This window comes from Littorina saxatilis, linkage group LG17 (assembly GCF_037325665.1).
Source record: "Littorina saxatilis isolate snail1 linkage group LG17, US_GU_Lsax_2.0, whole genome shotgun sequence".
Lineage (NCBI taxonomy): Eukaryota > Metazoa > Mollusca > Gastropoda > Littorinimorpha > Littorinidae > Littorina > Littorina saxatilis.
This window is the reverse complement of record NC_090261.1, coordinates 17,590,060-17,616,657: the sequence shown is the minus strand read 5'-3', so window position 1 is coordinate 17,616,657 and position 26,598 is coordinate 17,590,060. Positions and strand designations below refer to the sequence as shown.

General features: G+C 43.7%; 2 protein-coding genes across 2 annotated transcripts in view; one reads left to right on the top strand and one right to left on the bottom strand.

Annotated features, from left to right (window-relative positions):
• LOC138952784 (uncharacterized) overlaps nt 1-10,467 on the bottom strand; it is a 74,688-nt gene extending 64,221 nt beyond the window's left edge. Inside the window, exons 1-3 of the mRNA XM_070324523.1 lie at nt 10,405-10,467; nt 7,961-8,074; nt 5,374-6,608 (exon numbers count right to left, since the gene is read on the bottom strand). Of these exons, the coding sequence (XP_070180624.1) occupies nt 5,374-6,608; nt 7,961-8,074; nt 10,405-10,458 (1,403 nt within the window). The 5' untranslated portion in view covers nt 10,459-10,467. The remainder of the gene's footprint in view (nt 1-5,373; nt 6,609-7,960; nt 8,075-10,404) is intronic.
• A 962-nt stretch (nt 10,468-11,429) lies between these two features.
• Nucleotides 11,430-26,598, top strand: part of LOC138952786 (dihydroxyacetone phosphate acyltransferase-like) — a 36,572-nt gene continuing 21,403 nt past the window's right edge. The window contains exons 1-8 of the mRNA XM_070324525.1: nt 11,430-11,607; nt 12,372-12,568; nt 16,549-16,725; nt 19,144-19,273; nt 20,991-21,194; nt 22,281-22,432; nt 22,847-22,977; nt 24,244-24,464. Coding sequence (XP_070180626.1) covers nt 11,571-11,607; nt 12,372-12,568; nt 16,549-16,725; nt 19,144-19,273; nt 20,991-21,194; nt 22,281-22,432; nt 22,847-22,977; nt 24,244-24,464 — 1,249 coding nt within the window. The 5' untranslated portion in view covers nt 11,430-11,570. The remainder of the gene's footprint in view (nt 11,608-12,371; nt 12,569-16,548; nt 16,726-19,143; nt 19,274-20,990; nt 21,195-22,280; nt 22,433-22,846; nt 22,978-24,243; nt 24,465-26,598) is intronic.

The following is a 26,598-nucleotide window of genomic DNA, read 5'->3' as shown; positions in this document are numbered from 1 at the left end:
GAATAAGAGTGTCGCCTCAGAGCAGGGTGCGGCTCTCTCTTGTGCCATCTGTGCACAGTGTGGTGTGGCCAGTTCCGGTGTAACCGGAAGAGAGGCACTCAGCAAAGCACAAGTGTCGATGATGTTCCTCGGAGTGGAGTTCAATTGAGCTCTACAATGTACTGAGTGAACGAAAATGGAAGCTTGCTGGTCAGAAGCCATCCCAGTCTTCGCGGAAGAAGGTGCCTGATCATGAGCAATAAGGAGAGGAACTGGTTTATGAGGATTGTCGCTGGAGGGTGTAGGCTTAGTCAGCACCCGCGACGTCTCGTACGTCACTGACGGTTACTCCCGAAACCGGAAGTTCGGCGCGTCAGCTTGAGTTGGTTTGAAATCATCAACTGCGGAGGGGTAGGTGGGGCACGGCAAAGCCGGAAGCGGCCACCTCTCCTTCAAAACATCTGGAAGTGACTTCCACTGCCACAGCCAAATGTGCACGAAATTTGGTTGGTATCCGGAAGTTGGAGTTTTCCCATGTCATAGAGGGAGAATCTCCAAGCTTCCGGCCTCAGTCTATGCAGTCTTCGTTTCCGCTGTGGCGGTTTCGGCGGCTGCGTTTTCGGTTTCGACTGGAAGCATAGGTCCACCTACACACGTTCGCTTTGGCGCTAGTGTATGAATGGACCGCAGACTGGCCTCCGGGCTTTATGGCTTCCGGCCTCAGTCTATGCAGTCTTCGTTTCCGTTGTAACGGTTTCGGCGGCTGCTATCCGGCTTCGGCCGGATTCGCCGTTCTTCTTCCTGGCAATTCCGTTTGAATATCAAGGAGGAAGCAACAGTGTCTGGCAATAGGTCCTCCTACACTTGTACGCTCCGACGTTGGTGATGGGATGGACCGCAGACTGGCCTCCTGGCTTTATGGCTTCCGGCCTCAGTCTACGCAGTCGTTGTTTCCGCATTCTGGGGTTTCGGCGGCTGCGTTTTCCGGCTTCGGCCGGATATGCTGTTTCTCTTACTGTCACTTCTGTATGGATGTCAGAGAGGGAGCAATAGCAGTCGGCTTTCGGCACTCTGCGCCTCAGCCGGGGCAGTCATTGCTTCACCCGGAGGGTGTTGTGACGTCCGCTTATCCAGGTCCGGTGGTCGGATGGTTGGTCTGCTTACCCTTTTCCTCTTGGTCAAGGGATGAGTGAGGTCGTTTTCCGGTGTTACGGGTTTCCGGTTTCCGGTTATTCCGTGCTTCCTCCCACCGCTGGTGTTTATGACTTTGGTCTTTGTCCTTCAATGGTCCACTCTGAAGTTCAGTCGGTGGTCAGCGAAGAGACACGGTCGGGATTTCCGTCAAGGCTCAAGTCTTTTCTTGAAGCTGCGGCGGAGGTTACATCCCGTTACTTTCCTTACAGGAATCATAGGTCCCTCACCACATGGTCACTTTGTGTCAGTGCTGGGGTTGACCGGAGACGGGCCTCCGGGCTTTTTGGCTTCCGGCCTCAGTCTAAGCAGCCCTCGTTTTCGCATGGTGCGACTTCGTCGGTTGCATTTCCGGCTTCGTCCGGATATTCTGTTCCTTTTCTTTCAGACGGTTGTCTGTGAGGAAGGAACAGAGGTCGGCCTTCGGGCGGTCTGGTCTCCTCGGCCGGGGCAGTCGTCTCGTCACCCTTCGGGTGGGATGGCTTCTGTCCATTCAGTTCCGTTGTCTTTGGACGTTCATTTGGCTTTGCCTGACTCTCACCAGTCAGGATATAAGTTAGGATGATGTCCTGGTACGCGGGTTTCCGGTTTCCGGTTATCCCGTGCATTGTTTCTGCCTCTGGTGGATGTGACTTCGGCATTGTCTTTCGCTCGTCCACTCTGTCTTCAGTCGGTGGCTAGTGAAGAGACTTTTTCGGGATTTCCGGTATAGCTCAGGTTGTTCTTGACGCTGTGGCGAAAGTTTTCCCTTTATTTTCCGGAAGGTGCATCGGCGGTTTCGGCTTCCTCTTTGGTTGCCGCTTCGGCGATGTCGGATTTCCGTTCAGCGGAGGAGGAGGATTCCTTCTTCCAGTTCGAAGAGTCCCCTTCTGTGGCATACCACCTTTAGCTTGGCTGCTTCTAATTGCTCGGCGTGGTTGTCCTCTGGAAATGAACCGGTGTCCAACTCTGCGGCAGTGAGATCGGTTGAAGCTACAGACTGATTTAGTTTGTATGGCAACCCAAAGTTGGAGCCGTCATCTGTAACGGAGAGAATATCACTGTATGCGGATTCGGCGTCCTGTTTTCCTTGAGGGAGTTTTAGTCCAAACTTTTGGCCTTTTGTAGGCCGCTGACAGTGATTTACGATAAGATTGCGAGGCGTAGAGCTCATGATGAGCTTACGATGTGCAGTATGGCTGAAAGTCGAAGCTTGCTGGTCTGAGGCCAGCCACAGCTTCGCTGAGTCAGGGACCTGACCGTGCGCTAGAAGTAGCGGCACTGTTCTAGTAGGCATGCTTTTTTTGTTGTTGTTTGTTTGTTTAACGCCCAGCCGACCACGAAGAGGCATATCAGGGCGGTGCTGCTTTGACATATAACGTGCGCCACACACAAGACAGAAGTCGCAGCACAGGCTTCATGTCTCACCCAGTCACATTATTCTGACACCGGAACAACCAGTCCTAGCACTAACCCCATAATGCCAGACGCCAGGCGGAGCAGCCACTAGATTGCCAATTTTAAAGTCTTAGGTATGACCCGGCCGGGGTTTGAACCCACTACCTCCCGATCACGGGGCGGACGCCTTACCACTTGGCCAACCGTGCCGGTAGTAGGCATGCTGCTTCCCTGAGTGGAGCTTTTAGCCAAACAAAATTTTAACATCTCGTAGGCCACTGACGGTAATTCACGAAACTTAAAAGTTTGTGTTTCCGCTTGTGTTGGCCGGAAGTCGTCAACCGCTGAAGGGGGTGGCGCAGTAAAACTTGCTGCAAAAACCACCCCTTCTGCGAAATACCTTGACGTCACATCAGCAGCCGCTGCTATAGCGTGAGTCAGCTTGGCTGCATGGTAACGGGAAACTGGAGTCGTCATCCGTGGCGGAATGAGCATCTCCGTATTCCGATTCTACGTCATGCACATAAGTGTCGACCGGAAGCGCACTGTTGCAGTAACTCGCTGAGTCAAGGACAGTGTCAACCAGAAGACCAGGCATCTGCGAACCGGAAGTTGAACTTCCGTGAGATGCCTATCCTATGACGTCTTCCTGCCTCAAGGGCAGAAGTGGGGACTGCTGTGCATTCACCAGAAACTGAATTGACCCGGAGTGCACATGCGTGTGTCCCTTTCGATCAACGATGAAACACATTCCCATGTCAACGATCCGACGTGCCCGTCCGTCTAAGCGGTGCGTGGTACTCAGATGCCTCAAACTTTCGCTCTCGACCAGGCATTCCGGTGAGAGGTACTCGCTCCGGTCTATGTGATTCACGTTCGCCAGAGAACCTTGCTACTTATGACGTCTTCCTGCCTCAAGGGCGGAAGTGGGGACTACTGTGCATTCACCGGAAGCTGAATTGACCCGGAGTGCACATGCGTGTCGCCCTTTCAATCAACGATGAAACACATTCCCATGTCAACGATCCGACGTGCCCGTCCGTCTAAGCGGTGCGTGGTACTCAGATGCCTCAAACTTTCGCTCTCGACCAGGCATTCCGGTGAGAGGTACTCGCTCCGGTCTATGTGATTCACGTTCGCCAGAGAACCTTGCTACTTATGACGTCTTCCTGCCTCAAGGGCGGAAGTGGGGACTACTGTGCATTCACCGGAAGCTGAATTGACCCGGAGTGCACATGCGTGTCGCCCTTTCAATCAACAATCAAACACATTCCCGTGTCAACGATCTGACGGAGCTCGGTACTCAGATGCATCAAACTTTCGCTCGGTCCCGGGAAACCCAGTGAGAGGTACTCGCTCCGGTCTATGTGATTTGGTTACGGTACCTTTGAGAAGGCTCCCCGAGCCGGAAGTGGCCGTAGCTTACGAATAGTGACATCCGTCGTCACTGGAAGCCGCTTCCCCTGCGTGCACGTCGGCGGACGTGATAGTGGCGGAAAAAGGAACCTTAAACCTCGAGCGGGAATGGACGTCCCCAACTTCCGATGGGAGGGAGAGCAAATCGGCACATGCTGCCTGCAATTCCGCTGCAAACATGCATCTCATTTGCAAACTAAACGAGGCAAACAAAGCAGGTAATTCCTCCTTATCGCTAGGTTTGCTAGGTTTGATAGGTGTGGGCTTGTTCTTATCTTCTTTTAGCAAAGGCATGTCTGGACTCTTAGAGTTTGCGATCTCAACATCGAACGCAGTTTGGGTAGATGTATTGAAATCTTTAACAACAGTTTTGGAAGCTTTGGTTTTCTTTTGCGTTTTCTTTGAGGGAGACTCAGCAGCTGTCTGTTTGACGCCGGTCTTCTTCTTGTCACTATCAGCCATGGCTGAGTTAGTCTGAGGTTACCGGCACGGTTGGCCTAGTGGTAAGGCGTCCGCCCCGTGATCGGGAGGTCGTGGGTTCGAACCCCGGCCGGGTCATACCTAAGACTTTAAAATTGGCAATCTAGTGGCTGCTCCGCCTGGCGTCTGGCATTATGGGGTTAGTGCTAGGACTGGTTGGTCCGGTGTCAGAATAATGTGACTGGGTGAGACATGAAGCCTGTGCTGCGACTTCTGTCTTGTGTGTGGCGCACGTTATATGTCAACGCAGCACCGCCCTGATATGGCCCTTCGTGGTCGGCTGGGCGTTAAGCAAACAAACAAACAAACAAAAGTCTGAGGTTTTACACTGAGTGCATCAAGACTAACCTGTGACTTGCAAAAAACGAATTCAATAGAAATATTTGAACGGTCTCACCAAAAACGCAGGCTAAGAGCAGAGACACGTGTTGGGTGACCAGGCAGTGGGCTAAAAGAAGCCCAAGCGTAGCTTAAGAGAAACACGTCCGCTACTTGCGTCACTGAAGTGAGGAATGATATTCAAAGATGGCCGCGCTACGCATGCGCAGTGCCTACAAGTGGAGCTGACCCTGACGGATAGGAGAGGTCATGACCCTAGTCAGGGCGTCTTCTTTTTTTTAGGGTTACTTCTCCCTACCAGGGGGTTAGGGTTAGTTAGGGTGAAGCGTAGTTCAGCGTCTTAGCACTTAAACTGAAGTTAATGCTATATGTGAGTTGGAATAAGATATGTAATCTTAAAAGATTTTCCCATCCATACAGTCTATCATCTCAATGGAACCTACTTGCTTTGATTTTCTAGTGAAAACGTTCAAAGTTCATTATAAACAGACCCTCTCCATAGGTACATCTGCAGGTTCAAACTCAGCTTTTGGCAGCGTCAATTTAAGAAGAACTACACAGAGACAGAAAAGTAAGTGTACCACTTCATACCTTGTCGGTGCCACAAGCCACATGCCCTGAACGCCAAACTGGAACTCTCCCCCCACCATACGCTTGTAGCTGTCAGCCTGGTTCTGTGGTGGCACAGTGGTACCATGAAGTGTCAACAGGGTAGGACACGTCTTTCCTGAACATGTCCCAATAGGTTCAATAGCTGCAGCATGTTGAACTGAGCCATCATGGTCCATGAAGGTGAATAAAAACGACTCCCTCTTTTTGCGACACCTCAGTGTTAGGGGTAAGCTGGCTTGGCCCTCTGATGTCTTAAAGTTAAGAGTTATATCAATGTCTTCACATTGCTCACTGACTTGAGGATTGGAGCTTGACACTTTGACAATGACAGTTCGTGTTTGCCCAGGGGCTACAGAATAATCATTTTTGATGATTTCCGTCTCTATGGTCTTACCAGACGACTGACCAGAGAGGAAGACCTTACTTACTTTCAGCCACTTGTCTGACTTGTAATTAGCTATGGGGATACTCAGGTATTGGCTGAAAATATATCCATCATACAAATCTGGTTTGAAGCTTGGTTCCAGAATCTGGAAACCTTCCTTCGGGGGCGCTTTAAATGAACACTGAAATACCGCCTGCACTTTAGCTCGCAGCTTGATCCTCACTTGATGAACGCCTCTTGTCAAGCAAACAGAAAACTGGAACTGCTCTCGATGGTAGAAGTCTCCTGTGATAGGTTTTTCATCCATGAAAACTGTGGAGACACCCAGGCACTGAACTAGAAGTGTCATGTCATCCTGGTTAACTGCCATCTCCCCCACCACCCATCCTTGCCACTCTGTGATTCCCAGAGAGCCAAGCGAGCTGACCAGATCATTCCAGTTGATATTTGGTGCCACCCTCACCGCCTTGTTCTCTGACCCCTGTTTGACCTTGGTCCACTTGACCTTGCCATTGGGCACAAGTTCTGAAGGGTAGGTTATCAAGTCATCCAGGCGATACTGAGAAATATTAACAATACCACCAAAGGCTTCCAATGGGTCACCATCAAATTCTGTCTTGCCAATGACAAATGGTCCCATGTACTGCCAGTCTTTGATGAAAGCTGGAAATTTTCCAGAGATTTTTGCTGCTTGCTTGAAGCAGGCGCTTGCTTGGCTGGAAAACTTCTTCCCTCTCTTGTCAAATGCTGAACCAAGGGCTGACCACATGAATGCATCTTTTGCATTGTCTTGTAAATATTTGATGAGGCAGATTATTGTAGTATCATCCTGAAATCATTGAAAACATAAAATGGTAAGAAGAATATTTCAGAAACATAATGAAACTGGTGACATTTTTAAACAATGATGCTGATGATTTATACAGTGACGAAGAGCTTAAAAGCTTGCAAAAGCTTCAACAGTTTGAGAATGTTACAATAGGCCACTTGATGTTAAAAAATCCCACATGTATGCATTCATTTATTATTCATTCTGCTCCCATCTCTCCAATATATGACTTCTCATACCATTCTTTGTGTTAGCTTAACAACCCATAAATCAATGACAAGAATGACTACACGTGTTTCATGCAACACTGACGAAAATTTTAAGGGGCTTATTGTCCGTCAGGTCTTAATTGCCTATATTGGACATGAATTGGTTTATACGATTCGAGTTTTTACGCCCTCACGGCTTTTGATGTATGCGTGTTTAGGTGGTATCAGCCATCTGCACTTATGGTAGAATGACCAAGATCTTTAACGTGCCATTGTGGTGACACGGGGGTGGGAGATGGATACCGTCTCTGGGTCTGCACATAAAGTTGACCCGTGTCCGTCCCGGCCCGGATTCGAACCATGCAGCGACCTTTCGATCACAAGTCCAGTGCTCTACCAACACTGGCCCTGATACTGATACATGTAGTAAGGCCTAGATTGTATTTAGCACCCAGGTGTCTTTTATAATGTTAATGTAACCTTACTGAACTTTAGGGTATTTATCGTTCATTGGTTCAGTTGAAAATAAAGAGTCGCAGACACAGGAGCTAATTTCTTAGGTTTATTCAGCGTATACCGGCATGGATGTGGAAGCGAAACCCTTGTCAATGTGATAAAGGTGCATCTGATACATTAATTAAATGTTCACAAATCCAACGTACGTTCTGTTTTAACCAAACTGCTCTGCTTGGAGTCCCGTGTCTAGAAAGTGAAGATTCTAACTCAGACAGGTAAAACTTGGTTCAGAGAACAGCTCAAACTTAATAAAATAACGAAAAAGCATGCAACACCAGATTCATGGGTTACACAAAAAGGTTCACAGCTATATGCCTGGTTTGTGCAGCAAACCAGTCAAACAAGTAAATATATATCAAAAACCTAAAAATACTTTCTTGCCCGAGAGCTAGGACTATCAAAACTACAAGAGTTACTTAACTTGACTAACAATCTGTGAGTGAGTGAGTGTGTGTGTGTGTGTGTGTGTGTGTGTGTGTTTGTGTGTGTGTGTGTGTGAATTGTAATACTGCAAAACAATCAATCTTCAATAATAACATTTCATTTGACATCACAATAATTACAAAAGGCATTATATAACCACTCTGTCACATTAATTTGTTATTTCTTTGCATCAAAGCACCATACACTTGGCTTCTTTAATCTCAGGGCATGGACATTCTTCAGTTGTTTCTGGGAACACTGCAATCCACTCTTCTCCAGACGCTCCTTTTCTGCAGCCAGAACATCATCAGGTTTTGACTGAAACATAAATACAGACTCACCAAATTAAATGCTGATCAGCACTTCCCCATCCGATTCAAATGATTGATGGCCGCAGGAGCGGTCATCTATTGGAATGCATTCGGAGAGGTGACATGTCTCGTTTGTTATCGTTCTCACGAGATCAGTTACAGTTTTTTTTTCTCTCTCTCTCTCTCTCTCTGTATGTATGGCTTTGTCTTTTTCTCCCTCCGAGTCTCTCTGCTTCTGTCTTTCTATGTCTGTCCCTGTCTAAGGGTGTGTGTGTCTCTCTCTCTCTCTCTCTCTCTCTCTCATCCGACTCCTGGCACACAGGTCAATGCAGAGGTTAACTTGAGTGCACGGTGTACCCAGCAGGAGGGGGGTGATTCGGGTCAGAAGTGGGGTAAGCACTTCGGTCTTCAGTCTTTGGGTTATAGCTTTCAGTGGAGAAGATGCCAACATGAAATTGCACTATATGCTCTACTATTTATTGTCCTTGTCTATCGGACACGAAGAAGGGAAGCTACAATCGCCCCAGGCCATATACTCTTTGTTTCCTGAGCCTGGACCATTGAGACAGTTACCTCATAGATCTGTTCATTCTTCAGTTTGTCGGTGTCAAAAGTTATACCCCCATTCCACACAACCGTTCTTTGTCCTGTTCCCGTACCAACCAAGGACTGCTGCCACAACAATGGAACGCTGCGCAAACGGCCGTTTTTTTGCATCTGTCAGCAGCGTCTGACCATAGTGGCAGCCGTCCTTGGTCGTTGCGTTACCGTTGTTTTAAGTTCCTTTAGCGATCCAAGCGTTCCGTTACCGATGGGTTGAGGTTCCATTACCATTCATTCTGATCGGGAGGGGAACGGCTAAAAATTTGAACATGCAGCCCAAACTCAGCCGTCCCTACCGACGCTACCATTCAAAGCAGTTCCGTTAACGATCAGTTACGTTCATTGCGGTTCTGTCCCGATCCCTCCTGTGCCCGCACCGTTCCTTGGTCGGTACGGGAACGGGACCTAGAACGGTTGTGTGGAAAGGGGGTATAAAACTCGACCACTTGGCTTATGGTGGAGACAGCTGGAAGATCTCTGGATATAATTGAAGAGGAGTAGTCTTCCTTTTAGAAAATGTGTACTCTGCCTTGCAGGGGTAAGAGAGACAAAAGAGAAAACTGGACAGGGAAAAGTCACTGCCTGAAGTATTCAATAAAGCCACACACAAAAAAAGAAATTACCACATATGCAGGTTTTCAATTCATATTTTTGCAAAGTATCTGCACAAGCATGTGTGCCTCTGTGAGTATGTTCGTGGCTGCTTTCATGGGGTGCCTGTATCCTCAGGAATTTGAGGATTTCTTTTATCTCTCTTTTTCTGACACCGTTGATTTAACGTCATTTTTACAGGACAGTTTTTTTCCTTTCAGTTTTAAGTTGTAGTAGTTTGACCTTATTGTTTTAGGACAAGTAGAGCTTGTTCACCAGTAGCAAAGACTCACTCGAGTCCGTCAGTGTGCCTGAGTGTGTGTAATGGGGGGGGGGGGGGGGGCTCTCCCGTGACCGGCCACCTGCAATGTACGGACAGGTTTGCACTGGCCCAAGGGTGTCCGTTCATGAGAGGGACTGCTGAAACAGCAAAACTAGTGTGAAACATAAGTAATCAATTTATCCACTTGACTATATTCCCAACAGGAACCTATCACTCTTCTTTGCATGTTTTTATGCCTACGGATTTTCAAATACTCTGCAACACATGTAACCCAAATTCAACATGTGCCCGTACAATAGGTCCGCTTCTTTTATGAAAACATTGCTTCGGCCATGTTGATTTTAATCAACCAATTTTCTTGTTTCCATTGCAAACAATTCAAACAAGAAATGTTCATAAATCTTCTGAACTATTTTGAGGGAGAAACTGCTGCTCAAATACACAATGCAAGAGGCTATACATATCTTAATTGTAACAAATTTCATACTGCACTGTCAGGCGGAACTTTGTAGGTCTTTTTTAAATTTTTATCTACTAATTAATGAACACCTTTTTCGTGCATATCACATTAGCTGTTTTCTTGAATCTAAGCATTCTGAAACTTTCAGTATATAACTTTGAGCTACAACTGCAATCTGCAGTTGAAGTGGGGGTTAGGGGTGGGAATGAGGGGACTGTTGTGGGCACAGCATCTCTGAAAGTAAAACATGGTTGCCTATATCTATTGCTAAACTTGTCCCAAAGTTGAAATTTGGGGCCGCAAAAACAAGTTTTCTTTCAGCCAAGGAACTGAGAACATATAACCTTGGCAATAAAACTCAGGCAGATTAAACCCCACATAGTGCAGTATGCTCAGTTACATCTTTCTTTGCCAGCACTGCAAGCACCAGCAGTATCAACACTGAGCTTGTCATACGCCGCGCTACCGCAACCATCGTGTAATCCTTGAGCGAGTTTTCGCGAGGGACAGGGTTGAGCTACAGTAGGGTCACTGCGCATGTCTGGTTTTTTTCTTCGCGGAAACGCTGTTGGGTTGTGTCCAGTCGCGTCCCTTGCAACAAGATGGCGACAAGCGCGTTACGGATTTACTGTTGTGGAGAGTTGATGGACGACGATGATGAACAAGCAGTACTGTTTTATTGTTGATGTGAATGTAATGCCAAAACATCGAACTATTGATTCGAACGTCAATGAAGAAGTGAGCGTGAAAATCGAGCGCAAAACAGCCGGGTAAAAGTTCAGGGCGCTAAAGTACATTTGAGCCGAAATCGCACCCAAACTCCTGTTGACCTCATTTCTTCCCAAAATAAACATCACTGCTAAAATAAAATGCATTAAAACCAAGACAGTATCCAACCCAGTATCCTTAATTTTTGAAAGGCTAAGTGATTTACAACAAATGTCTTCTCACAATCCGTAACTTTGTCAAAAAATATTTGCAGAAGTTTCTCACCTCGCCTTGGCAGCCATCTTGGAACTGGAGAGACCCTACGCAGGAAGCAAGGTTGAAAGTTGGTTAACCGGTGACGTCACTCCAGTCGTAACGGACCGAGTTTTTGCGACCTCCGGTTCGACTCGAGTCACCTTAGTTGACGCTAAAACTCGCTCTTTGACAGGAAGAAAACGAAACTAAACCCATCTGCACATATAACGATGACGTCATAACAAAATGTTAACAGTTTTAATGTTGCAAAAGTAAAGACACGTACAGTAAGTAAAGGAACATTCTCTACACTTTGTGCTTTCTGTGGTTTTTTTTTTAACTATGGGATGTAATACAGAGAAAATGAAGATGTAAAATTCATAGGTTTTATATCGTTCTTTGTAAATAAAGTTAGGGAAGGTCTTTCAGCATACTAAACCCCTTTTCATTGTCAAAAGAGCTCTTCGACTGGTGATGCCGGCTGACCAATGAAACTCTGCATCAAACTCCAAGGCTGTTTGTGTTTGTTATCACACGTAAACACGTTGATGACAATTTGAAGTCTGTGTCGTTTCTTGGGGACAAAGAGCTGGACTCAAGAGAATGTCTGAACAGTCAAGAAATGCTTGGATCACGAAGGGTAATAACTTTATTTGTGATACTCATAATGATATAGATCTACTCCTATGCGTATGAATGGCCTAAGGCTGAGTTCGATCCTTCAATCATCAGTGATCATGGTTTTACAAAGGTTCATGCACAAGAAGATTAGATCAACATGATATCAATCAGTACATTACTCTTACAGATTTTAAAGTGTTCATGTATGCTTAGCTCTTCTTCTTCTGCGTTCGTGGGCTGAAACTCCCACGTACACTCGTGGGGTTTTTTTTTGCACGAGTGGAATTTTACGTGTATGACCGTTTTTTACCCCGCCATACGCCGTTTTCGGAGGAAGCATGCTGGGTATTTTCGTGTTTCTATAACCCACCGAATGGATTACAGGGTCTTGTGCTTGCGTGTACACACGGGGGTGTTCGGACACCGAGGAGAGTCTGCACACAAAGTTGACTCTGAGAAATAAATCTCTCGCCGAACGTGGGGACGAACTCACGCTGACAGCGGCCAACTGGATACAAATCCAGCGCGCTACCGACTGAGCTACATCCCCGCCCCATGCTTAGCTTTGACTATTATTGTGCTTTGTACCTTTACTCAAGTTACTGCAAGTGCAACTCTACTGCAAAAAAATGTCTTGATCACTCATTCACACACAGTGTCCAGTGTCTGAGAGTTAAAAGGCAACTCATGATATAATACATCCATGAGATCAACATTATAGTACCACACTCTTTTAAAGCTTTGTATTGTAACAATAACATAATTATGTGATTCTTTCTTCAGATGATCCAAAACTTGTATCGTCCAAGCACAAGGATAATTTTGAGGACATTCTGGAAGACAGACGGCATAACAGTGACCTGAGGTACTGTAGTCGCACACGCGATGTTCCCAGTTTCAGGCTGAACAAGAAGCGCACACCACAACAAGTCAAAGAACACGTTCTGAAAAGTGACAGAGTGCAGTATGCTGTTGAGCAGGTCAGTTCGGGACTAGTTCTGATAAAACAAAAGCACACTTAGGATTTATAATTAATCAGTGTACGTTCTTGCATTTTCCAAAATGGCTTCATTTTTTTGTTTTATGTGCTCTAATCCTTTAAATTAATTAGTCCAGTAGTAGTATTTATAGTAGCATCTAGCATGATGATTATTGAATTTATTCACTTTCTCTCTCTCTCTCTCTCTCTCTCTCTCTCTCTCTCTCTCTCTCTCTCTCTCTCTCTCTCACAAAAGAGCGCTAAAAGTAGTATTACTCAAACAGACTACTCTCACCGACTCAGACTACATCAACATAGGGGTCCGACTCAGACTACATCAACATAGGGGTCCTACCTCTAAAGTCAAGAATGAATTATAACAAAAGAATAATGATGCATAAAATTATGACAGAAAATGCACCCGAAACCATTTGTTCAAAGTTCTCTTTGAAGAATTCGCACCACTTTATAAAACTAAACACTCCTCTTCCTAGGTTAGACCTATTTAAATCAAGTCTTGTTTATTCAGGAAGCAGCCTCTGGAACGCTCTTCCGGACGCCCTGCGGCAATCCACCAATACGGATTCTTTTAGAACCAAATATTCTCTCCATTTAATGAACTCTATGAACAAATACACTTGATTGGTATGTTCTCTTTGTATACAGTTGTTCATTATCGGAATAGGGCCTTTTACAGCTGACCGCGCGCTGAGTCATTTCGAGTTACTCCCCTTGGATACGGGCAAACTCGCTGTCGATACTGTTACTGGATACAGACGAGATGGTCTGCTGCAACTTGTGAAAACTGCACAGCAGTTGGAACTACCGATCGATCCGGATTTTACAAGACAGGACGTGCAAGAAAAACTTTCCGAAAAACTTCGACAGATCGGATTTCCACCACGCGATCCTTTTACATCCGAAGAAAAAAGTGACCCATCAAACGCACCCAGGATCGGTGTTGTTGACATCCTGAACTATCTGATTGAGAAAAAGAACGATTTCGACCAGAAGAAGGCGAAAGCTTACAAATCCTTTGAAGATATATCGCCTTTTTTATGGCCATGTGCTCAACTTGAGATACATACATGTGCAGAAGTGGAAAAGTTTTTCGTCTACACCGCGGAGGTAAAACCGACACAGAGGCAGACAACCTACCTGCACACTTCCTCATATATATATAAACTGTGCATAATCGTCAGCGAAGATGGGGACATTCTGCTGGGATTTTGCCAGTGTCCGGGGGGGGGGGGGGGGTGGCAAGTACTTACATTTCACAACATAGGCATGTTATTATTCATATTGTTATTGTTAGTATTGTTACTCCTCACTGAAACCAAGCAAAGCTGGCTGTTCACCCTCAATAATGCTTTTACTGTATTAGTACTGTCACAGTATGTTTGCATGCATACATGCAAATATTAGTTAGCTTCCATGAAATATTGAATATATCCCCATTTCACAGCACTAGGATGGGATGTATGGCACTTTGAATCACTAACAGTAGCACTGCCTCTTCAATACCCATCTCCTTTTTGAAACTGAAGAGTATACGTATGGACCAGTGGCAGTGAATGGTTAATGAACATATGGGTTGCTCTGATTTCATTCATGATCAGGTACATTTGGTTTTTTTTAACCACACAAACACTTAGACAACAATTATTAGAGTATGAGTTTTTCCGCGTTTTGATTTTCATTTAAATCCAAGTCACAGCTTCTGTTTTATGATGAGTGATGTAGTTTGAAACACTTGGACAACAATCATCAGAGTATGAGTTTTTCCGCGTTTTGATTTTCATTTAAATCCAAGTCACAGCTTCTGTTTTATGATGAGTGATGTAGTTTGAAATACTTGGACAACAATTATCAGAGTATGAGTTTTTCCGCGTTTTGATTTTCATTTAAATCCAAGTCACAGCTTCTGTTCAAGTTATGATGAGTGATGTAGTTTGAAACACTTGGACAACAATGTCAATTATCAGAGTATGAGTTTTTCCACTTTTTGATTTTCATTTAAATCCACTCTGGAGTCACAGTTTCTGTTTTATGATGAGTGATGTAGTTTGAAGTGTTGGTATTAAATTTTCACTGACAATCATTCTGTGCTGGTATTCCCATTTTCACCTGCAGGGTTATGAAATATATGGGGAGAAACTTGGTCAGTAAAATCATCTTCACGCGTGAACTGAAAATTGTCTCTGTTTAAAATTACAATGTATTTCGTGAACACACCTGGAGAATGCCCTTGCGTGATTTAAAACTGCCTGCTGTGAATACTGTTGTCATACTAGGAATTTTCTTTTGAGAAAAACAAAAGAATGAAAAGCTTTTAACTAGCTTGTGAATGAGCCTCTTACTTCTATGTGGGGCTAGGTGCTTTGAACTATTTTTAATGCCTGAAAAGGATAGTGATGGAAATCACTAGTTTAATGTCAGGTGTGACAAGTCACATATACTATTGATTGAACTATTTTTTTTTATTAATCTGCAATTTTGTTACAACCTACTTTGTTTATTTGGTGACAAGCTAGTGGGAGGCACTTTTTAGTGCTTGAATAGTACTGTGATGCACATTATTTATCATTTCAGTCTAGTCGTACTCATGATTACAACCAATAGTTCTTGTGAGCTTGTACAGTTATGTGATGTCTCTCAAGTCTTTTTCCTTGAGGCAAACCATTTTTCCTTTGAACGACACATAGTTCAGTTTGACCATTTTTTTTCATTTTTGTGTTCTTGTTGTATGCAACTGCAAGCACCGAGCTGTCATGCTTTTTGTCTGATTTCAGACCATATTCTTTGGGCCATTTGTATGCTGAAGTAGTTTTGTTTTTCTGCCACTTCTGTTAGATTGTGTTTTTGCAGTGAGATTCATGTTCAAAATTTTAGACAAGATTAAAAGAATGATCCTGTTTCTTAAATGCCTTCGTGTTCATTGGTTTGTAGACTATGTGTCACTTGCTGTCTAGTTTTTCAATGAAATTGTTTTGCTAACTAGCTGCAGTATCACACTTTGGTTTATGGGGATATGAAAAAGCTACATTAAAACCATTTCTTCCTCTCTCAGCACATAAAGTCAAAGCATGGTACAATCTTTTTTGTTCCATTTATACTTATGAAGAAAAACAGCATGTCATTTTCAAGTGCCCCCCGACGAAGTGTTTTGTGCAAATGTAGGTGTCTTTGTTGACTTTTTCGATGTTGAACCTCTCGATCGTTCTTCCACATAGTTTAATCCATTTTCGGCACTTTTCTAAATCTCTAGAGGGTTTGGAAAACGGTACCCATCCAACACCGACCATGTGTGATCTCTCACGGTGTCTTAAATCACTTCCACACATGCCATAACAGCAATGTTTGTGCACCATCGTACAGCTCCACCATTCAAACAACGCGCAAAAGTGGCTGACTTTGCCCGAGGCACAGCGGGCCAAGGTCAAGGTCGCCTAGAATAGCCTTGGTGTAAAAGGCCCTATTATGGTTTATTGTGACAAAATCACGAAGATTTGGCTCTGTAATACATTGTTTTGCCGAGCTAATGTTGGGTTACTTTCCGTTTATCTTCATTGCTTTACACCCAATTTTGATCACTACCTTATGATCTACAATGCTTCTACATAATGCGCTTCATGTACATAAACTTATATGTTCTACCATTAATTTTAATTTTTTTTAAATTTTTTTTTTCTCTCCCCTAGTCATAGTTATAGTAAAATAGTTTAGTCCCTCTTTAGGGTGAGGGCCAGATGAAAAAAAGCATATCTATGCTTATTCTTGTCACCCTCGAAAAATAAAGATTTGTCATTGTCATTGTCTCTCTCTCTCTCTCTCTCTCTCTCTCTCTCTCTCTCTCTCTCTCTCTCTCTCTCTCTCTCTCTCTCTCTCTCTCTCTCTCTCTCTCTCTCTCTCTCCTAGTGCTATACAATAAAAATCTTCTCCTTAAAGTTTAAATAAATAAGTTGTGTTGTTTGATGTCAGGTATGTGTGGAGACACAGCTCCCCAGGACAGAAGTGCTTACTCAGGCAGCTTCCATTGTGGACGAGATGGCTCACAACCTGCGACTGGGGGCCGTCCGTGGCTTTGCCTATTTCCTCATGAAGGTCCTCAAGCAGCTTTACCAGCGTATCTACGTCAACGAGGAGGGCGTCGAGAAGGTCAGAGGAGTTCTCGTTGTCTTCACCAGCCCTGTCACTGTGTCAGCTTTTCCATGACATTTTATTTAATGATTGCAACGTTGATTTGTTATTTGTATATTTTTGTGGTGATGTTCATTAAAGTAAGCCCATAACTATTCACCTGAGTTGTAATAATAAGAGTGCCATGCCTCAAGCAGAATTCTGTCTTTTTCGGCATTTGCACTGTGAATATCACTTGATTTTAACCCCTTCACTGCCACAGTATAACAGCATTTTGGTATTGCTGTGCGCCAGGGGAAAGTTTTGCTTTCTTCGGTAGGTTCACTAATCTGTTCACTGCTCGATCATTTATTAAGATACATATCTCCTAGATCTTTGGCATGTGTTTTGCTTTTACCCTTGGCTATTATGTGATAACAGGATCATTTGACTTTGTTTGTGATTGTTATAGTAAAAATGGATATAATGACCATTTTTGTCAAAAAATGACAGTTTCCGGACTTAACTCTTTCAACACGTCCACCCTATGACATGACTATACACTCAGAACGCATGCGCCAAAGCATATAAATAGCCTGCTGACAACCAAAATTGGGACATTTTGAAAAAAATATTGTATTTTGAAAAAAATATTGTAAAAAAACTAGTACATGTGGGGATTTACTTTTTGCACACAATTAAAGAAAGATTTTTCATTGTTTCAGAAATGTACTTTGTATTTGTCAAAAGGCTTGTTGTGTTTGTGTGGTATGCTATTGAAAATGTCAATAAATAGCCTGCTGACAACCAAAATTTGAAAATTTTGAAAAAAATATTGTATTTTGAAAAAAATATTGTAAAAAAACTAGTACATGTGGAGACTTACTTTTTGCACACAATTAAAGAAAGATCTTTCATTGTTTCAGAAATGTACTTTGTATTTGTCAAAAGGCTTGTTGTGTTTGTGTGGTATGCTATTGAAAATGTCAACAATTTAAATAAAAAAAAGTCCAGAGGCACCACATAAATACTACAGACATGTTTGAAAATATGCACAAAATGTTGTTAGTGAATACTCAAAAAAGAATTTACTAACCTGAATGATACAATGAGATGACTGGGTGATGACTATGATGAATATATCCATGTAGAAGAAAAGAAACACTTGCTGTCACAGTATTTACAGTGCCACAGAGCACAGCTCAACGCAAAACGCCACACCACATTCCAGGCACCAGAATCGAGTCCCATTGCGTTGGGTTTTATCCATAGAAGAAAAGAAACACTTGCTGTCACAGTATTTACAGTTTTTGTATAAATGACTTGTTTAGAACTCGGTTTATGCACGGAGAACATCCTTCTTTGTGTGCCACACTTCGAAGCACGGATCAACACAAAGCGCCACAGCCATGTGGCCACAGCCGGAACATTCCCGGCACCAGAATCGCGTCCGTCCGCTTGCATTGGGTTTTGGCCAAAGTAGCATTGACACCTCGAGCTCTTGATTTGGCTAATAGCTCATTCACCCTCATCACTCACTTATCCATCTATCACAACACCACTGTTTCATGCACACACAGTCACTACCTTCCTTCTGCACGCCGCTTCGCTTCGCAACAACACTGACAACTCGCGACATTTTGGAATCCTAAATATGAAACTAAGGCATGGGTTGGTCCCGTCAATGACCTGTAGTATCCAAACTAACCAATGAAATCAACTGTTCTGGGAGTTATTTGTCGCGTATGGTAATGCAGCCGACCTCTGAACCTATGACGTGGGTTTTCGTATGGAAAATCCCCAGCGTGGTATTTTCCACTTCCAACGCTACTATTAAGGCGGTGTGAGGCGAAGCGACTCACGCACCTTACGCACGGATTCTGGCGGCGTGCTGACAACGGCATGATCAGTGAACGCTTGTATTCGGGCGGCGCGTCGCGAAAAAGTTAAACTCACACATTGCACCATGTAAAACCACACAAAACACTGCTAAACCTGGTGTCAAACATCAGGTACTCACATTACAGCCCATAAAAGTGTTCTTCTGTGTGGTAAATCCATAAATCACTTCTTGTAGAGCTTCCAGAACACTATTGCTTGAAAACAGGTCTACGAGTTGACCTCCGACTTTCGGCCGCCATTTTGAATACTAGAAATGGTTCGACACTTCTCAGAAAGTTTTCTCCACGTGGTACTAACTTATCCGAATGGACAAAGGGAAAGAACTGTGCTTAGTAACCCTACAAGTAGTTGGACCAGTTTTCAATATTACCTCCCATTTAGTTTTTACAAATTTCGCTGATGTAAATGCCATGTACCTAATACGTTTATGGGCGTATGACAAACTGAAAATGGACCACATACCCAGTACGAGGTGGGCAGTGAAGGGGTTAATCCCATCTTGTGATCTTTCACTTTTAGTGATCCTAGTTGACTCATCAGTCGCTTTTTGTGCAGGTACGGTCGCTGATTCAAGACTACCCGGTCCTCATCATGCCTACACACCGCAGTTACATGGATTTCCTGCTTATGTCCTATGTCTTCTATCACTATGACCTGCCTCTGCCTGTTATAGCTGCTGCCATGGGTAAGATTACTTTGAATGAGGTTTTGTGCAATTTCTCAGACAGGTTTTGGAGAATTTAAGAGTGCCCAGGGTGCTTTGTGGGTTTATTTTTAGTGCTGAAGGAGCTCAGGAAAGATGTTACACAATAAGCAAGCTTAAAGTTACAGATTAGTGGAAGCTCAGGTATTGCATTTGGCTCATTGTAACTGAAACGCTACCATAACCGGGCGTCTGATAAATAAATTCCACTGTACTACTGTTTATGTTCTTAGAGTATATTTATACTTAGGTATAACAAAAACAAGATTACTCAATATCTCAAATTGGAAACTTGTGTCTTGGGTCATTCTCAGAGTCATGGTCCAAAAGCGTGACATTCCCACATAGTCATTAAAAAATAAAGTTCAAAGAAAATCGTTGAAAACTTCATGTGCAATATAATAGGGTGTGATAAAACTATAAGTGGACAAAAACCTCATAGAAACTTGTTGGTTTCCCTTATATGGAGCGGCAAAGTACGTAACCGTCCAAAACCATGTTCGGTCGAGGCATTGACAATTTGACAGACACGGAAGTCTCGCGCTCAATAACCAACCATTTCTACTGTTAAGAGCATTTCTGGTTCCAGGCTCATGACAGGTTGAAATTGTGTTCAAGTAGTTTTTTAAAAGTATTGTTCATTATTTAATTAAATGCAAAAACGCCTTGTTCGGTCGAGGCCAAAATGTGTGACACCAAGACCACCTCTGAAATTCATGTTGCAATTACCGGCAAACAAAACTATATATTTAGTAACAAAAATTGTGTTTGTGTAGCTGTGCTTATTCTTCAGCGTTCCAGAATTGGTTACGTGTGAGCTCGTTTGTCCATTTGGGTTCCCCAAACTATACTCTGAGAGCATAGTCAGCTTCACTCCGCTTTCGTTGAGTAGGCATGCTGGGTATTTTCGTGTTTCCATAACCCACTGAACTCTGACATGGATCACAGGATATTTTTCGTGCGCACTTGGTCTTGTGCTTGCGTGTACACACGAAGGGGGTTAAGTCACTGGCAGGTCTGCACATAAGTTGACCTGGGAGATCGGAAAAATCTCCACTCTTAACCCACCAGGCGGCAGCAACCGGGATTCGAACTCACGGCCTCCCGATTAGGAGGCCGACGTCTTACCACCACGTCACTGCGCCCGTCGATGTGTAGCAGTAATGTTTACAAATAAAGTGTCCCTGCAAGGTAGATCCAACACATTGTTATTGTGTGCCCATGAGTGGTTATCTGTGCCGGATAATTCGTGACACGATGCCTCGACCGAACAGCATTTTGGGCCCTGTCAAATTACTGCGTAAACAACGGAAACATTTTTTAAACAGATGTTGTGGTCATAAACAAGCACATAATCTCGTTGCACCTGTACACTTTGTTTGCACTCTTCACTCTTAGTTTACTGGAGATAAACGTCTGTTTTACGTCAAGAGAGGAATGTCACATAATGGCGGCTTTCAATCAGCCGATTTTTAGCAAACTAAAATGTCAAACAAATTTGCAATGAAAAAGTAGTCAAATTTGGGTTGAAAACATATAAATCTATTCCTTGAGACACAATACAGATACAGCATGTAGTTGATTTGATGGAAAATGATGGTTGTACACCTGGGACAGTACTCTGAGAATGACCCTCTTACTGAAATATGATCTATTGAAAATACTGAACTGGTATTGGCAAATGCCTTTTGTTTTACAGATTTTATGGGCATGAAATTCTTTGGCTGGCTGCTTAGGAATTGCGGTGCGTTCTACATTCGACGAAGTTTTGGTGAGGACTCACTGTACTGGGCTGTGTTCACTGAGTACGTACAGACACAAATCTGTAATGGAGACACACCTATTGAATTCTACGTTGAAGGCACCAGGTCCAGAACCAGCAAATCCTACACACCAAAATTTGGTAAGAAATCGCTTATTGTATTATAATGTATACAAGCGAACCTGACCTGCAACCATATCTTAATAACGACCACCCCAACATATTTATTCTTTGTATTATCAACCTGTCTAGAACACTTGGGTGGTCATTTAGACAGGTTTAACTGTATTTAAGAACTTGTGTGAGATCTAAGGCCAGCTGATAAGGCTGTGTACAGGCACAAAATTGTGAGAGGAACAATGTCAATTGTTGATGGGGGTGACAGAAAAACAAATGAGGCCAGAAGTCTTCATTAGGAGTCTATGTGAAAATAAATAAAAATAGACAAACAAATCGCAAAAGGGATTTCAAAATATTTAGTCCATCTGTGTGTTTGAATTTTTAAAGATAGCTAACTTTTTTAATTCATGAATCAGTGCATTCATTTGTGAGTACAGTTTTGCATTATATCCTGAAGAAGAAAGAACACCAGAGTTTGGTAGTAAGATGATCAAGCTTTGCTAAATAATATAATTGTCTCAGAATCTTATGTTGATATGTAAATGCCAAGCAAAGTAAACAGACAGCAATAGTGAACAACTTTGTAAAAATTTACAGACATTTTCATGGCACAGTTTACTATATAGTTGGTTTAAACAAGATTTTATTCAATTAAAATATGATACAATAATAAACGGAAAAACAACAAGATTGCAAACTCAAGCGGACGTTTATATTACGTGAACAGTATATATTGCCTACGCAGGAATAGCAACGATAGTTGTTTTTTAATTAGGCCAAAAAAAATAATAGGTGTGGTTACGGTAACATAGCCAACAAAAATAGGGTAGGTAGGTAGGCAATCCCTTTTTTTTTTTTTTTTACTTTTTTTTCTAATGTGTACAAATTAAACCTACTTGACAGGGAAATAAGTGTGCGACACGGGCGCTTTCGCTTTCTTTGCGTTTTTTGCACTCGTTTTTTTTTTTTTTTTTTTTTTTGTTGACAAATGTAATAAAAAGTTATAGGATCGGCCCCTAAAAATAGGGTAGGTCGGGTTACCGTAACCACACCTATTTTTTTTTTAGGCCTTAACACACTTGGACACTTTATTTTCTTTTCTCCCAGGCATGCTGTCTGCAGCTCTGGAACCGTACTTCAAGTCGCAGGTGTCTGACATCATGGTGATACCTGTCAGCATCAGCTATGACCGTGTACTGGAGGAGTCGCTCTACGCCTACGAGCTGCTAGGGGTCCCCAAACCCAAGGAATCCACATCCGTACGTGGAGCCGTTTTCTTTTGATCACTAGTTTTTGCACTTTGCAGTGAAAGAAGAACAAAACTTGACTAAATGTAAAAAGGGTACTAGCTTTGTTCAGACTTTTTTGTGTATTGGACACTGAGTTGCTGAGTGCAAGGCTGACTGAGAAAATGTATGCAGTGGTAGTTCCGCAAAAGTGACACTGCATCTTAATTTGAACAGTTATTAAATGATCAAAGAGATGTGAACTTTTAGCTGGTTAATTTTGAATGTGGCGCTAAGTTACACAATTGCATCAAAAACTATTTCAGAACCCATCCAGAATTACTTACATTCATCCTTTGCTATTGTCTTTCTTTCTTCTCAGACATTGACTATTTTCTGTCTTCCGCAAGCAGTATATTTATAAAGGGTAGAAACCTGTGTGTGCAGGGTTTACTGAAGGCCCGAAAGATCCTGGAGGAAGATTTTGGCAACATCCACATCACCTTCGGAGAGCCAGTGTCCATCCGCAAGTTTTCTGATGGCAAGGTTGACAGGAGTATGCACAGTTTAGCTCCAAGGTAACAACGTTCTTGAGCATTGCACAATGTTTTCTTTTGATTGTGTTCAGATTCCTTGGGCCTCCAATGTGAGAGCATGCATTGTGAGGTAATTAAACACATATTTACTTCATGAACCTCAGTATTCAGAGCTGAGGGGGATCACAAATGAATTCATATTTCTGGTATCTTCTTCTTTTGCATGCACTAGGCTATGTTTAACTCATTCAGGGCGCGTCTAAATTGTCCCTCGTGTTCCCTCCCGGCGCACGATTTTGACCCATTTGAAAAAATAAAATAAAAATCAACAACACAAGATAACCTTACCTACGTACCTTACATTTTTGCAAAGTTTCAAACTTGCTCTTTTAGAAAATATATGAAACATTTGAAAGAACATACCTTTTGTTGTCTTCACATCCAGTCAAACTACCTCTTTGAAGCAAAAAAAACAAAAAGAATTTTTATGTCATGGGTTCATCATACACAATGTCATGATCGACACTTTCATTGTCCGAATTATCACCCAAATCATCGTCCATTGGCACAAACTCATCACCAGAATCTAAAATATCATCTCCACTATCATCATCACTAAGGTCAAGATCAGAACCGTCCTGAATAACAAGTTCTAGCACTCTTTTCAAGTTAATACGCCTTGTAGCAGAACGATCCGCCATCTTGGAAAAGTCAAAACACGTGGGTCGCACACCGTAAAAAAAATCAAAAATTCTTCCCAACAATTGAAGGAAAGGAACTGTTTACAGTGAATGGTACCACTGTAGACAGGCAGAAGTTTACTGCGGGGGTTGTTTCCCTTGGTTAGCGGGGCCGTTCACACCACTAAAAATTCGTTACATACGTCGGATCGTAACATCCGAGGTGCCGGCAACGCAAAACACAGCTGTCGGATTAGGAAGTCCGATACAACACGAATGAGTAAACATAAACAAAAGAAAAAGACTTTTTTCTTTAAAAATTGGTATTGATCTTCTGATAAAATACTTAAAACTTTTATAAACCGAGGATATAGAGCAGAAAGCGGTTAGAACGTTAGAAGTGATGGTTTGATTTACACTTAGTCTTCGGATCAGATAGTGATGTGTATCTAAACAGCAGAACAATCATTGTAAGTCAGCACAACATGATTTTGTCTCTGATTCCTTCACTCTTCACTTTATCGATAGGTATTTTGGAACTGACAGACAGCTTGAATCGTAACAAGTTTGACTCCATGTCCTAAAGTCATATAATCAACAGTTTGGTCATGTCCTGTCATTTTTTAAGATACATCGTCAGTCTGACACAAGAAGAGCAGTCGCTGATTCGAACACTTGGCTACCACATGGTGCTGGTGCATCAACACAACATGGTTATCTCCCCCTGGTCCATGGTGGCAGCAGTGCTCATGCAGAGTCAGCAGGGTGTGACGGTGCGATCACTGGTGCACGAAGTGGACTGGGTCAAGCGTCTGGCGTCCAACTTGGGTGCTTACATTGACTGGCCTGGTGAGAAGATGTACAGGAACGGCGTTAGGGAAAGAGAGGCAGAGAGACACGAGTTGTGAAGGTGGGGAGACAGGTGTCTCCATGGTAAGATAGAAAAGGCCACCAAGGAGTCTGTCACCGTTGATTAAATTACATATTCTTACCCAACTCACATAGATAGCAATAACTTCATTTGGTTGCTAAGACATTGAAGCACTCTTACATGGTAACATGGGGAGATAACTCTAAAACAAAAACCGCATGCCATATAAGGCATGGTCCGTGGTGGTTATCTCCCCTGCCGGTGTACTGCGCATCCGCAGGATGTATACCGGTGACAATCATTCCTTTTCCTTCAACGCACGGCGCTGGACGTGTTTGAAGTGCTCTGGCTTTTCTTTAGCCATTGGTCTTTACTTGTGTGGAGACCATCGAATCTCGGTAACGTTGTTTCATCTTTCTTCCCTTCTTCAAGAATTGGTGAGAGATTTCATTTTTCTTATTGAGAGAATTTTTCTTAGCGTATTTGAGCGTTTTGCATCTTGTTGTTGTGAGTTCATTTTTCATTCAAAATGGCTGACAAGCTGAAAGATAAAGAGAAGGTTCGGAGTTCTGCCAAGCAGGTTAGCTCTCCAGGTTCTCAATCAGGCAAAGCGGGCAAAACTAAAGCTAAGGCGGCTACGGCCACAACTACTCGTAGTTCTCAGAAAAATTCTCATGGTGAGAACTTGTCCGTTGTTAGCGTTCTCAACCCAGAGACTCAAGAATCCTTTTTTGTTTCCATTGATGCCAAACCTACCTCTTCTGACAAAGCATTTTCGGAGAAAGTTCAGGCTCCTCAGGCTTTGAGTAAAGCTGATTTACTGGCTATTTTGTCTTCTTTCAAGACAGAGGTGCATGACATGTTAGCGACGGAACGGCAGATAGCTTTGTCTGCTTCACTGCCCCTTCCGTCACTAGTTGGAAACCCTAAGTCTCTTGCGCGGGTTCGTTCAGAACCATCTGCGACGGTTACGTCCACTGACGTAGTCGCAGAACCAACAGTGGTGTTGGAATCGTCGTCAGGTTCTCCTTTCGACAAATTTTTGTCTGGTTCTCAGACAACAGCACCTCCTGGTCCTCTCGGCGCTTCCGCGTCGGCAGGAGGTGTTCTTGGCGAAGTACGCAAACCTGCGGCAACGGTTTCCGCTCTGGCGGAATTGCATACCAGCCATAAGGTTCATTCCTCACGTCAGCCTTATTCCCTTCCGGGGTTCGGGTTCGGGTGGGAAGAGCATATGTCCGCTACTTCTGGTAGAAGGACAACAGGATCTTTCGGTCGCCATTCTATGACCCCGGTTGATACTGATGCTTACCAATCCACTGCCGGTTCCGCTTCCGCTTCTGCGGCTGTGGCTTCCGGTGGCATGATGGTATTGCCTTCTGCCGCTAACACTTCGGTGTTGGTAGTTGGCACTCATCAGCCTTCGGCTTCCGCTTCCGTTTCGGCGGTTTCCGCTGGCCTTACACAGGCTGCATCCACTTCCTCTCCCAGTGTTTCAGCTGGCATGAGGCAAGTGGATGGGGGATCTGTTCACAGACTTCCGGCTTCAGGGAATTTTTCCCAACCTTTTCCGGTTTCGGCACATGTCGATTCAACGGCATTGGTTTCCGGTTCTCATCCTTCAGATGATCATTGGGATGCTACTGAACAGGATGAAGAGGAGATGGAAGAAGAAGCTTCTGAAGCAGATGGGGATGCCCCTGTTCGACTTCCGGCTAAGCTGCCATCTTTGTTGGCACTAGCAGCAGAGGTTACTACGCACTATTTCCCTGAAGGAGTAGCGGTAGCATCTTCATCTGCGGTTCCTCCACCATCAGCTTTTGCTGATTTTGCTCCTTCCCATGAACAATCTGCGAACTTCAAGTTTTTAGAGTCTCCTTCGGTGGCCTTCCAACTTGCAAAAGTTTTCTCAAACGATGGTTCTGCCCCACCTCTGCCTTTGTTGTCAGCACATGGGGAAGCTCCTGCCTCGGCTTTGCCTTGGTTGGCGTCTCCTGGACGAGTGGCTCATCACACTGTGACAACCGACAGGAGGATTCGTCTTGCTAACACTGGCAGGAATTTGATCAATTCCTTTGCTCTGCCGACAGCTCCACTTCCGGTTTTGTCGGA